The 13021-nt window shown below is 39.5% G+C and overlaps 1 protein-coding gene across 1 annotated transcript; it reads left to right on the top strand.

Annotated features, from left to right (window-relative positions):
- The first annotated feature begins 3534 nt into the window (after positions 1 to 3534).
- Positions 3535 to 4583, top strand: LOC126491063 (melanoma-associated antigen B4-like). The gene has a single exon (XM_050126449.1). It carries the CDS (start codon positions 3567 to 3569, stop codon positions 4581 to 4583), a length of 1017 nt encoding a protein of 338 aa, XP_049982406.1. The 5' UTR covers positions 3535 to 3566.
- Positions 4584 to 13021: the final 8438 nt, after the last annotated feature.

Genomic DNA, 13021 nt, shown 5'->3' with positions numbered 1-13021 from the left:
TCTAAAATGAAACCTTAACCCCATACCAACTACCTCCATCAACAAAAACTCAAGTCCACCTCCCTCTTATCTTTCTCAAACCACACTTCTGTGTTCATCTTCTGTATAATGACTGGCCCTTGAACAAAGATTAAGTCCCAACTTTAAACACTGAAGATAGCACAACATCTAACTAAATTCTTCTTTACCAAACTGCTAAACAACATTGTGGCAAAGGTGACCTGCCTGACCCTAAGAAGAGATACTGAAACTTGCTAATTAGAAAACAACTAATTAGAACATATTACAGAAAATATGCCATTCTTGACTTAACAGAATCTAAGCTGAAATTAAAATGAAACCTTGCAAGAATTTACAAGATCCTGTTGACAGTAAAAATAAAAATTTACTCATAAACTTAAAGGAGTAAGCCCAACAGCCTACGTGTATTCAAGAGAAAGTCTGTTGTGAAGGTATGACTTCCAAAATTTGCAGGTACAGTTTCTTATCAATGGCTTCCAAGATATCGATCAAGATATGACTGCTGTTTCCAATGCCCAAAACTAAACACACAAAAATTTTAAAGGAATAAATAATTAACATCACATAGTGTAACAAAATGAGAGAGCCCTGAGGCACTCAGAGTCTTTTGACTTGGTTCCTGTGTGATGGGAAGTTCTGGAGCAGAAACAATTATGTAACGTTTAATATACGACAGATGGAGATAGGGCTCAAGTAGAAGAATAATTTGAAGTTCAGCCTTGTCTCTTTTCCATTGTACCTTGGAGGAGAAAAGCCCTACTATACTACTGATGGTGTGTAAAGTACTACTTAGAGGAGCCCGTGGAAACAGGACAGGATAAACATTTGAGTTGGCCTAGTCAGTACATCCAGAAATCCTAATAGCCACCACCTGACAGCTCATCAGTAGCTGGAACACAAAATGAGAATTCAATGTGATCCTATTACTCTCACCTTCATAGATTACAAAGGATGAACTAAAATGGAATAGGGAAAATAAAAGTGAATCATGTAACAAGGGTATGAATTCATTCCTGAAACCTTTGGAAATGCCCATGATGTAAGTGAAGGAAGACTTCAGCCTCAACTTTCAGGATCCTTGTTTTTCTTCTTGGAATTTTGTATGCCATGGTTTAAGGGAGGATGATTAAAATCAGGAATACCAGGCTCTGTCAGCAGTCAGCCTGACAATATAAGTTAAAACAGAGGGACTTCAAAACACAAAATACAGAAGACCTCAAAAACCTCCCTCAATTCATCTGTGTACCAGCAACTGCCAGAAACTGTTAGGTCTTTGAAGCCCAAAATGTAGTGCGCAAATGAAGTCACCTTACAACAGTTCAGTTTGAGGGTGTCATCCCCAAAAGAAGAGACAAGCAGAGTTGTAGTCACAGTTCTTGATAAAACTCCACCTTACTTCCTACTTAGAACTCACAGGGAAGGAAGATCACTGATTTGAGGTCTTTAGACTCACTTCAGAAGATGGAAAAGGCTTTGAGCAAATGATTAGTCAATTATTATTGTGAGATATTAGGAAACTCTCACCTTCAGGATCAAAACAGGACTGACAAAGCTCCATGGTTTCTGTTCCAAAAAACAGGTCTACTATAATCCTGGAAATCGAAGACCCTAACTTCAGCATTATACCTTCAGTATTACTGGTGTGGGCTCCGTTCAGCTGAATCAAGCATCCTAAGTGTTGTCAGGTGAGTAGGTGTATAAAAGGAGAAATATGTGAACCCTCTTTAACGCCTTCTGAAAACTGCCGTCTCGCACATCCTGAAAAGAGGCTCACACAGGAATAAGGTAAAGAGACCCAATGCTGGGATGATTCAGCATCCTAACCACAAGATAAACTAGACCTACAAAGAGCACTATCCATAATCAAAACTGCTCCATCTCACTCCTTATAGGAGCTGGAATATAAACTCATGGAGATTATGAAAGCATGAACAAGCACTATGCAAGTTTGAGCCAGACCAAATTCTAGCAAGAAGACAGAAGGTAAAGATGAATTCTCACCCTTAGCGGGGGCACTTTTGATAATTGATAGCTACTGGGAGAGAGAGAGAATCTATCTTCTTTAAGAGGGTTGGCCCTGGCAAGTCTTCCATGCTCCAATGGAAGTCCATACATCCAAGAATACAAGAGCAGTGAAACTGAGTTTGATGGGTGGGTTAAAAGGAGAGGACATGGAGTTGTGTCAATAGGGAAGAAGGGATTCATTTGGGAGGAGCTGGGAGAGCAGGTAAAATATGATCAAACAATACTATCTGAAATGTTCAAAGAAATAATTTTAAAGGAAGGGAGATCTTTTGTCTGGGACACATTGGCTCATCTCAAGAGGGGTACAACCCTACCCAGGCAAAATAAAACAATTTCCTTGAGTTGTCTGGCAATTCTCTTCCCTGGAACAAGAGAGAGGGCTAGCATATTTTCAACTTTGGGGTTCTATTCATGGGACCATATAGATGCACATTAAAGGGGTAAGGGTGGAATTGTGAGACCTTGACTTCCTTCCCTTCCTGAGGCAGTAAGGCCTTGCTTGGTCTGAGAAGTATGGCCTCCTGTCCCATGTGTTGTTAACTGGTGCCAGATGCCTTAAAGGATAATCAGAATTAAAAATGTGGCAAAGTGAAATCCACTGTAAATCCTCCAAACTATAATCCACCTGAAAAGGAGGCCACAAAGGCCCTGCCTCTGCTCTGGTCTTCAGAATCCTCAGACATAGCAGGCAGTTAGGCTCAGTGGCAATTGATTTCCCTTGCTCTTCTCAGGAATAAAATTCTACCTGGAAAACTGAAGAATCCAGAGAAGAGAACGCTGTAGCCTAATTACAATAAAGTCATGAAAATTAAGGGGTATTTAAATCTGGGTTGGGCAGGGTGGCATGCAGAACTGTGCACCTCTATGGTGGACTGTTCATGTTCAATTGAGTTGCCCTTGATATTTGTCATTGGGAAAAGAGGGAAATGAAATATTTATTCTGAGGAGAGTCTGTCACTATGGGATGGTGTAGGCTCATAGCGAGGCTATTGCTCACAGTGGCAACTACATTCCTGATAACAGCAGGGATCCACAAATATCTCCCTCTTTGCCCACACTAGTAATCTGTATTTGCTCCTGAATGAGTGGTAGGGGTGATATGTCTTCTTAAATTTTCTTCTGTATGATACTAGGAAGCACTGCAGTGTTAACAGAACAGCAAAGGGATGTATGTGTAGGTATTCAGACTGCACCAAAAACCTTTTAGCAAATGAGGATCAATGTTAGCCCATACTCTTACCCCAGGATGTCTCAAACCTTGTCATCATGCAGTCATCTAACCAGAATTTATTTCCTCCACAGATTTCTCAGGACACAGATTGACTGGGATAATAGGAGCACGGTGAGTTCTCAGAAACTTGTTTTGGAAAGCAGCATAGCGGGGACCTTGTTAAAGGAAAGGTACTCTCTAATATAGTGAAGGCATGGTGCTCACACAGTGTCATTTTGCCCCTTCAGATTTATGCTTTGCCAGTCCTCCTGCCTGCATCCTTACCCTGCTGTGCTTGAACCAAGTCATTATGCCTAGGGGCCACAAGAGTAAGGGCCGCTCTCGTGCTAAACGTCAAAACATACAGGAGAAGAGTCAAAGTCTGCCTGATCCTGAGCCCACTGCAGAGGAGGAGGCAACATCTTCTATTGATCAAGGGAATCTTCCCAGCTCCCCTGATACCAACATTCCCCAGGACACTCAAGGGGATGTAGCTTCTGTTTCTGATGATTCGGAAGTGTTGACAGGTGCTGTAGGTGGTGAGACTTCTGATACAAATGTTGACTCTTTAGTTTTAAGTGCTGAGAGACGTTCATTCAACTCCATTATAGTCTCTACCTTTGAATCTACACGCAGAGATGCTCTTCTCAGGAAGGGACGTTTATTGATGCAGTTTATATTACAGAAGTTTAAGGTCAAAGAGTCCTTTACACGGGGAGATATGTTGATGGCGATTAACAAGAAGCACAAAGAACACTTCCCTGAGATCATGAGAAGAATCGTTGTGCACCTGGATATTGTCTTTGGTCTGGAGTTGAAGGAAGTTGATTCCAGTCCTCAGTCCTTTATGCTTGTGGGCAAGTTGGGTCTCTCCACTGAGGGAAGACTAAGTAGTAGAATTGGGTTGCCCAAGACAGGGCTCCTGATGACCCTCCTGGCTATGATCTTCGCAACTGGCAATAGTGCCACTGAGGAAGATGTGTGGGAATACCTGAAAATAGTGGGGGTATTTCCTGGGCAGAATCATCCAATATTTGAGGAACCTAGGAAGTTCATAACAAAAGATCTGGTACAGGAAAATTACCTCTCATACAGCAAAATTATTGGCAGTAACCCCCCATGCTTTGAGTTCAGGTGGGGTCCCAGAGCCTGTCGTGAAGTCACCAAGATGCAAGTCCTGTGGGTTGTAGCTAAGATGCATGATACTATTCCTGCTTCCTTTCCTTATCTGTTTGCGGAGGCTCTGATTGATGAAGTTAATAGAGCAGCAAGGAGAGTCAGAATTCTGCCTGGCAGTGTTGTCAAGTCCAGAACCCATCTCAGGTGAGAGGCCCACAGCTCCTCCCACATCTAGCTGGGTTTGAGAGTCTTCCAGTCTGTTGAAGAATTGTCAGCCTTCTATGTAGTAAAATATTATAAGCTAGTATTATAAGCTAAAAGTAATGAAGTTTGTATCTTATTGTCCTGCTATAGATGAGAAAGTTACAGATATTTTATTCTTTGTTATATTGCAAATGTTCTATTAACCAAAATTAATTGTCTCACAGTCTATGCTTCTTAACATTTTATCGGACATGTTTATTGCTATTTGTCAAGTTTTAGATAAGTTTAATGATTTTAAAAAACTTAGTACAGCATAAATAATTTTAAAAACATAAGGTAGGATATGTTTGGAAAAGTGATTTTTATAAAACTTTTGTATCAATAAAGGTGTGTTAAAATGTTTATATCATAGTTTGATGTACATTTTATCCTTTACTTATTGTTTAATTTGAATAAATTTGGAATTAAGATTACTCCAATTGCATGAGAAATTAATTGTAATAATTCAAACCTTTCACTCTTTTTAATACTTTGTTTTTACATGAACATTAATTAACCATCTGCTCTAAATAATTTCCCTTAATGGTACTAGAGATGATCCACAAAATTATCTACTAGTCACTCAGAAAAATTGATAGCCTGACAGCAAGTACATATAAGGAAGAGGATGAGATAATATGTAAGCTACAAAGAGCAAGACAAAAATATGAAGAAGGGGTTGAAAAGGGGTTGACGGTATGTGTATGGTGTGTGTGTGTGTGTGTGTGTGTGTGTGTGTGTGTATGTGGAATAAGCCCATGAGTATGTGTGACTATGTGCCTATGCACATAAGATGAATCCAGAGGAGGGTACAGGGTAGCCCACTTCATTATTTTACAGATTATTACTTTGATACAGAGTCTCTCACTGAATCTGGAGCTAAGACAATGGCCAGAAAGCATTATGGATTCTCCTGTATCTGCCTTTATACAACTGGGGGAATTGGCCCATATGTGACCATGTGTAAATTTGTACATGGACACAAAATCCCAGGTTCTTATGCATACACAGCAAGTATCCTTACCACCTGAGCTACCTCCTGAGACCTCTAAAATTTAATATGAATAATATTTTGTGGTTTTATAAGTCAAAAGGACATTTTAATAATGTGAAGAAGAAAGCCTGGGCCAGCAAAGATTCTCTTGAATGAAGACTAAGTGAGCACAGTGTACAGGGAGAAGGACATTGATATTAAGAAGTTAGTTCTCCTTGTTATCTCTCATGTTCTTATATATCAACTGAGTGTCTGGTCTTTGCGAAGTTCTCTTCTAGTAGTGGTGATGCTCAGGAAAAGATCGAACTTCATCCATAGAATCTCAGAAGCAAGGAATTAAAATCTTATGAGGAAAATATTACCATGTCCAATGGGAATTACAGCAAAATAAGGAGAATAGATAAAAGTGAGCATAAAGTTCCTGAGGCAAGGCACTTTGGATTTTGAAAACTTCAACTCAATATAATGTGATATAATTTTAAATTAAGCTGCATTATTGGTTATATGAGCCTATGAGACTGATGAACAGTATATAGGCCTCCATATGATATATCAGAATATTGAAGAAAGATTTCTTAATGGAAAATTATAAAGATTGTAAAATTAAGCTTTAATGTTATACACTGCCTTGACATTTGATGGAGCCAGCAGGACCTCAAGTGATCAAAGCATGTACTGGAATTGCATAGGATAGGATGTTTTTTCCTTGTTTAGCATAACCTGACTTCTAGAGACCTTGTTATTTATCATGTGTGAGCAAACACAAGTGGCCCTCTGTTTCAACTTATATAAGACTCTCCTATGACTATAATAAACATGTGGGTGATTAATTAATCATATCTATATAGTATCTAATGTTGTGTGCTTAAGTATCACATAATTCTATTATGGAAATTCCTCCATAATCCACATACAGAGGAAATGAGTCATTATAACATATGATTATTAAGATTATTGTGGTTAGAGACAATCCAGAAAGAATGTGTATGCAGGAAAATCTATTAACTTGTATAAGATACTATGAGAGTACCACATTGGCTTAAATAGGATAAATTTATTTTTCCACAATTCTGGAAGCCAGAAGTCCAATATTAATATGTCAGCAGATTTGATTTCCTGCGGGGAGTTTGTCATCAACCTAAGTGGCATCTTCTTGCTCTTTGTTCATAGGTCAGTCTCTATTCATGTATACATCATTTTTTTCTTCCGTGCCCAAAATCTTCCAATAAGAGCATTCTGGTCCCGCTGTATGTGTGATTATCCTAATGGCTTGGTATACTGAGCACCATGAACATTGCAGAGAGGGAATACAATGAAAATTCCAAAGGGCCTGTGGATTGTAGCATGATTATCCTTTACTTAACAGCTAATATTTAGTTATAAGTGAGTACATACCATGTTTCTCTTTTTGGGTCTGGGTTGTCTTGCTCAGAAAGGATAAAAAAAGAAAGAGGGCTCTTGGGGGGCATATAGATCTTTCTGGGAAGGGGAAATAGAATAGATTTTGTGGGTTGCCCTGGGGTGGGTGGGGATAGGAATAGGAGACATCAGGAGGGGTTGGGAAGGGACAACTAGAATTGGGGACATGTAGGGCTCAATGTGAAAACCTAGTGCAGTGGGAAATTCTTCGATGGCTCAGAAACCTAGCGTAGAAAAAAAGACAACTGACCAAAAAAAAAAAAAAGGCAATGAAATGAATGATTCCTAATGACATTCTGCTGTACTCGTAGATTGGTGCCTAGCCCAACTGTAATCAGAGAATCTTCCTCCAGCAGCTAATGAGGAAGATGCAGAGACCCAGAGCCAGACATTAGATGCATCTTGGGAAAACCTGCAGAAGAGGTGAAGGAAGGATTGTAGGAGCCAGAGGGGTCAAGGACACCAAGAGAACACAGTCCAGAGAATTAACAAAGTAGGGCTCATCGAGGCTCCGAGGCTGAAATAGTAATCATAGAGCCTGCATGGGTCTGAGTGAGACCCTCTGCATATATATTGTGATTGTTTAACCTGGCGTTTTGTGGGAATTCTAATAAAGGGAGTGAGGTTGAGTCTTTTGTCTGCTCATGGGAACGTCTTCCTTCTACCGGGGTGACTTGTCCTGCCATGATAGGCACGTTTGTGCCTCATCTTATTGCATCTTGTTATACCATGTTCAGGTGAAGAAGGGAGATGGAGGTGACTGGGGTGAGTGGAGGGAAGGAATGCTGGGTTCAGAATGTATTATATAAAAGAAGAATAAATTAAAATAAAAGGAAAATTATAATAGACAAGAATAAGAAATATTTTGGTTCCACTATATACTAGAATACAATGCTCAAATAGGCATTCTTGGTGTATTGCCAGATAATTGCTGAAGGGTAATGGTAATATCCTGCCAAGGTGAGACATGTAGACACCGTTATGTTAACATGGCTTGCCCAGAACTGTACTGAGTGTGTTTACTTGATAGAGTATCTTAAATGTATTTTGGTAAAACTAAGGGAATATTTTTGTGTTGATTGAAATGAATGAAAAAAAGTGCAAATGGAAAGATAGTTGAAAGGCACTGAAATATTTGATGCTTAACAAAACTCTTGGAGATTTGAAGTATAGCTAGGTGGAGAATAAGCCCAATATTCAAATTACACAGCATGTGTTACCTAGGGAAGAACCTAATTTTACTTTCTAAAGCAAAATTTTTGTTGTTATATGAGAGTATTTCATTTTCTCTCATGTAACTCAGAAGATGGTGGTATTATCAGTACAAAATTACTATACTTGCCATTCATTAAGTACCAAATATTTATCAGTTACCTTGACAGGTGTTTTATACATGACACATTCAATTATTATAAAAAATTGGTTTGATTTAGTTGGATTTTAATAACAGAATAGCATAGACTAGGTAGCTTTAACAACAAAAAAATATTTACTACTTTATATCCTGGAGGACAGAATATCCAAGATCAAATATCTGGTCAATTGGGTACCTTGTCAGGCCCTCATCCCTTTACATATTTTCTTTCTTGCTTCATCCCTATAGTGTGTAGACTGGGACACAATATTTCTGGTCTTTTCTCACGAGGGTTGTAATGTAGTCTACCATAAAAATTTGTATCTTCATTAATCTAAATGTAGTAACATTTTGTTTGTAATCTAGCAAATAAAGTTTGCCTGAAGATCAGAGTATAGAGCTAAGCCACTAGTTAGTCATAGAGGCCAGGCAGTGGTGACACTCACCTTTAATACCAGCACTCAGGAGACAGAGGCAGGAAGATCTCTGTGAATTCAAAGCCACCCTGAGTTACACTAGATTGATCCAGCCTCAAAGAGAAACAGAGCCAGGAAACAGTGGCTCACACATTTAATCCCAGTACTTGGGAGTCACATGCCTTTAATCCCAGCACTAGGGAGATGGAAACAAGAGTGATATGGCTTGGTGGAGAGATGAATATAAGATGGGAGGAGACAGGAGCTTAATGCAGTCCAAGGCAGCAGTCTGAAACAGTCTGAAAATACAGTCAGTCTAAGGATTTGGTAGAAGTCTAGTGACTGGATGCACTGCTTATATGATCTCTCAGCTTTCACCCCCTAACATCTGACTCTGAGTTTTTATTTATTAAGACCAAAAAGAATTTGTGTTACATCAAATATAATTGTCAAGTATAGTGCCATGCATCTTTTTAATATTTTATTATTTTTAAGAAATAAAACAATCTTTTTTCATTCTACATACCAATCCGGATATGGGATTTCCCTCTGTGTGCTGTGATTACCATTAATGAATAAAGAAACTGCTTTGGACATTTAGCAGGGCAAAACTTAGGTAGGCAGGGAAGGCAGAACTGAATGCTGGGAGAAAGAAGGACAGAGTCAGGGTGAAGCCATGGAGCCACTGGAGACAGACACTGTGAACTTCACCTGGTAAGCCACAGCCATGTGGTGATATACAGATTGATAGAAATTGGTTAAATTAATGTAAGAGTTAGCTAATAAGCTAGAACTAATGGGTCAAACAGTGATTTAATTAATACAGTTTTTGTGTGATTATTTTGGGTTTAAGCTAGTTGTGCAGCCAGGAAACAAGCGGCCCTTCTCCAACAGATTTGCAAGTGGACCTCCTCCAACACAATCCAAGTTACCACTCCCTCTCCTTCTCTCATTCCCTCCACATACCCCCCCAACCTCAACCCCCATCCACTCCTCAGAGAGAGTAAGGCACATTAATTTGGGGAAAGTCCAGGGCCCTCCCTACTATATCTAGGCGGAGCAAGGTATCCAACCAAAGAGAATAGGTTCCCAAAAAGCCAGTACAAGAAGTAGACAAGGAGAACTTAAGGGCATGGGATAGTCGAGATGGAGAAAGGACAGAGATGAGAGTAAGGAAAGAGATATCTTGAGGTAACCATTATGGTGTTAGCAAGAATCCACAAGGATGATCCCAGCTAAGGCCCTAAGCAATTGCCCTGTAGCCAGTTTTTATGATTGGCAGCCAGACTGTAGCCAATCTTAAGTACCACACATCTTTAATTCTAACACTCTAGAGGAAGAAGCAGGTGGATTTCTATGAGTTCAAGGCCAGCCTGGTCTATATAGTAAGTTCTAGGCCATCTAAAGATACACAGTGAGACCCTTTTTCAAAAGCAAACAAGCAAGCAAACAAAATAATCCTCCTAATCCCCAATCTCTACCACTGTTATATTAGCAGATATTTTTCAACTCATGAGCTGTATTTGATGCCCTGTAATTTAAAATGTAATGAAGATAAAGCTAAGGAAATACAAGTTCTAGGTGAACAAAATGAGTTCACTATCAACCTGGGCAACTTAACCAGACACTATCTAAAAATAAATATTTTAAAACAAAATGCTAGGGAAGTTATTCAGTGACAGTATGTTTGCCTGGTTTGCACACATCCCTGGATATCACATCCCTGTGTCTCTCACACACACAAAAGAAAAAAAAATAAACTACCACATGGTCTTAATGGTTTCTCAAGGTTCTCAAGGTTCAGGGCTGAAGAGATGCATCAGCAGTTAAGAGAACTGCCTGTTTTTTCCAGAAGACCTATTTCAAAATTTAAGAACCACAAGGTAGCTTACAACTGTAAATGAAAACTGTGCTTTCATTTTGCAGTCACCCAGACTCAAATAATCACATATAAACTATGTTAATTATAACACTGTTTGGCCAACTGCTCAGGCATATTCCTAGCTAGTTCTTATATCTTAAATTAACCCATTTCTAATATTTTATATTTTACCACAAAGCTCATGGTTTGTAACCTCACATCTTGCTTCTTGAGCAGCTACATGGCATCGGCCTGACTCTGCCTTCTTTCTCCCTGCATTCAGTTTAGTTTTCTGACCTAGCTATATTCTGCCCTGCCATAGGCCAAAGCAGCTTCTTCATTAACCAATGATAATAAAACATATTCATAGCACACAGACAGGAATCCCACATCACACAACTTTCTCTAACTCCAGTTCCAGGGCATCTTATGCCTTCTTCTGACCTCTACCAGCACCACACACACACACAGACACACAGAGAGAGGGTGGGGGTGATGCACATACATATATCAAGCACTCACAAATGCATAAAATACAAAATAAATTTAAAATATTCTCAAGATTCCTAAGTTATTAAATGTTGGCATGAGGAGAGACTATTGATCTAAATTTATCTAGGGGGTGTACTATTCTACTCTTCCCAGAGTAAAGCTTTTGGGGTTGTATACATTATTTTTTCTTAACTACCTTTTTTGAACTTTATTTTTGTTGACATTCCTGTATTTTTAAATCATTCCTTTAGCTGCAGAAGTTTATGCAGTGAATTTGAAAGTGGTGGGATAGATCTGTTGATGAGGTAGCAATTCTGTAGCTACATTCAAAAAATGAAATGCAAAATATAGCTATTTCCTCGGCTTAGTATTCTTAAAATGGAGGCATTTTGTAATTTCAAATAGAAAATTCCATCGTCCTTTTCCATATTCTTTTTTACTAAAATATTTTTCATACAATATATTCTGATCATGGTGTCCCTTCCTCCACCTCCTCCCAGATCTTCCCCATCTGCTCAACCACCCAACTCCTCTCTCTCTCTCTCTCTCTCTCTCTCTCTCTCTCAAACAATCAAACCAACAAAACAAACAAACCAGAATTTTAAGAGACAAAAAGAAATATACACACACTAATACAAAATTGTATCCCAGGTGATTTAAAAACAGATTTTGTGCCCAAAATACCAGATAGGATCCACTGTTGGAATAAAAAGAATATGAACATAGTAAGAGGTTTGACTAATAAAGGGGGAAACTGGTAAGAATATGAATATCTATATGTACTGTATAGACAGACTGTTTACAAACTCAAGTAGCTTAATCTTATTTCTGTACTAGTCAAATTCCTTGAAAACTTGAGTCTGTATAATAAAGAGAAGGAATATATTTTTTCTCTTAAAATTACATCGCTTTCTAAGCCCTCTTCCTGATCTTCAGCTTTTCTCCCAACACTCTGAAAATACACCTCTACTTTTATGAGTATTTGAAGGAGGACACTACTCATGAATATTTTCAAATATAACATCTGATGTGAAATCTTTAAAGAGACAGGAGTTATGACAAACGGGATAATTACAGACTTATGAAAAACAAATTGTGCAAATTTCCTATCTCCATGTTTAAACCACTAGATCTAGGTTAAAGACAGTTAGCTCGGGGAGGGTGACTTCTGGAAGGAGAATTTCAGAAGGCAAGCTTCCCATTAAGGTGGAGTTGAAAGAGGCAAGGGACTAAAATCACAACTAGTATTAAACGTACAATAGTCTATGAGATTGAGAAACTACACATCCCATGCCACAGGGTCGCCAGAGAGGCGGGGCTTCCGTCAGCCAATCGCGGGGCTGGGGGGGGCGAGGGGGGCGGGCCCTTCCTTTGAGACAGAGGGGATTTCCTTCTCCACGCTGTGAGGACAGGGAGGCACGTCTCTGTGGAGTGCAGTCCAAGGCAGCTGACTCAACAAAACAGGAAAAAAGTCCCAGTTTCTGTCATTCAAGGTGAGGAGTTTCAGCGAGGTTGAAAAATAGCCAGCTCAGAATCAAATTTACCCTGCTCTTGCCCGTGCCCTTTGGGCTGTTTCGGGTCCCTTTAGAAACTTCCCTCGCCACCAATGGCTGGCTCCCTTGTTCTCAGTAAATTCCCACCTCAAAGCCGAGGACCATCACACCAATTAGTCCTGACCACAGGTCCCTTGTTACTGGACTTGGTCCATTTCAGAATAAAGCACTCCACAGTGCTACCCTGGCAGCTTCCCTTCCTCTCACTACCACCTCCTCCCCCTCCATTTAGCTACCCCGCACTACCGCGCCCCCTCCCCGACTTCCCGCCTTTTTTAAAACGCGGCGGCCTATACTCAAAAGATATATATATA

This window comes from Alexandromys fortis, unplaced genomic scaffold (assembly GCF_014885135.2).
Source record: "Alexandromys fortis isolate MF-2015 unplaced genomic scaffold, M_Fortis_MF-2015_v1.1 scaffold_256, whole genome shotgun sequence".
Taxonomy (NCBI): Eukaryota; Metazoa; Chordata; class Mammalia; order Rodentia; family Cricetidae; genus Alexandromys; species Alexandromys fortis.
The sequence above is the reverse complement of the archived record's forward strand: the minus strand, read 5'-3'. Positions and strand labels throughout refer to the sequence as shown.

Excerpts from the sequence above, each read along its gene's own strand:
- LOC126491063 (XM_050126449.1), top strand. The coding sequence starts at position 3,567 with ATGCCTAGGGGCCACAAGAGTAAGGGCCGCTCTCGTGCTAAACGTCAA.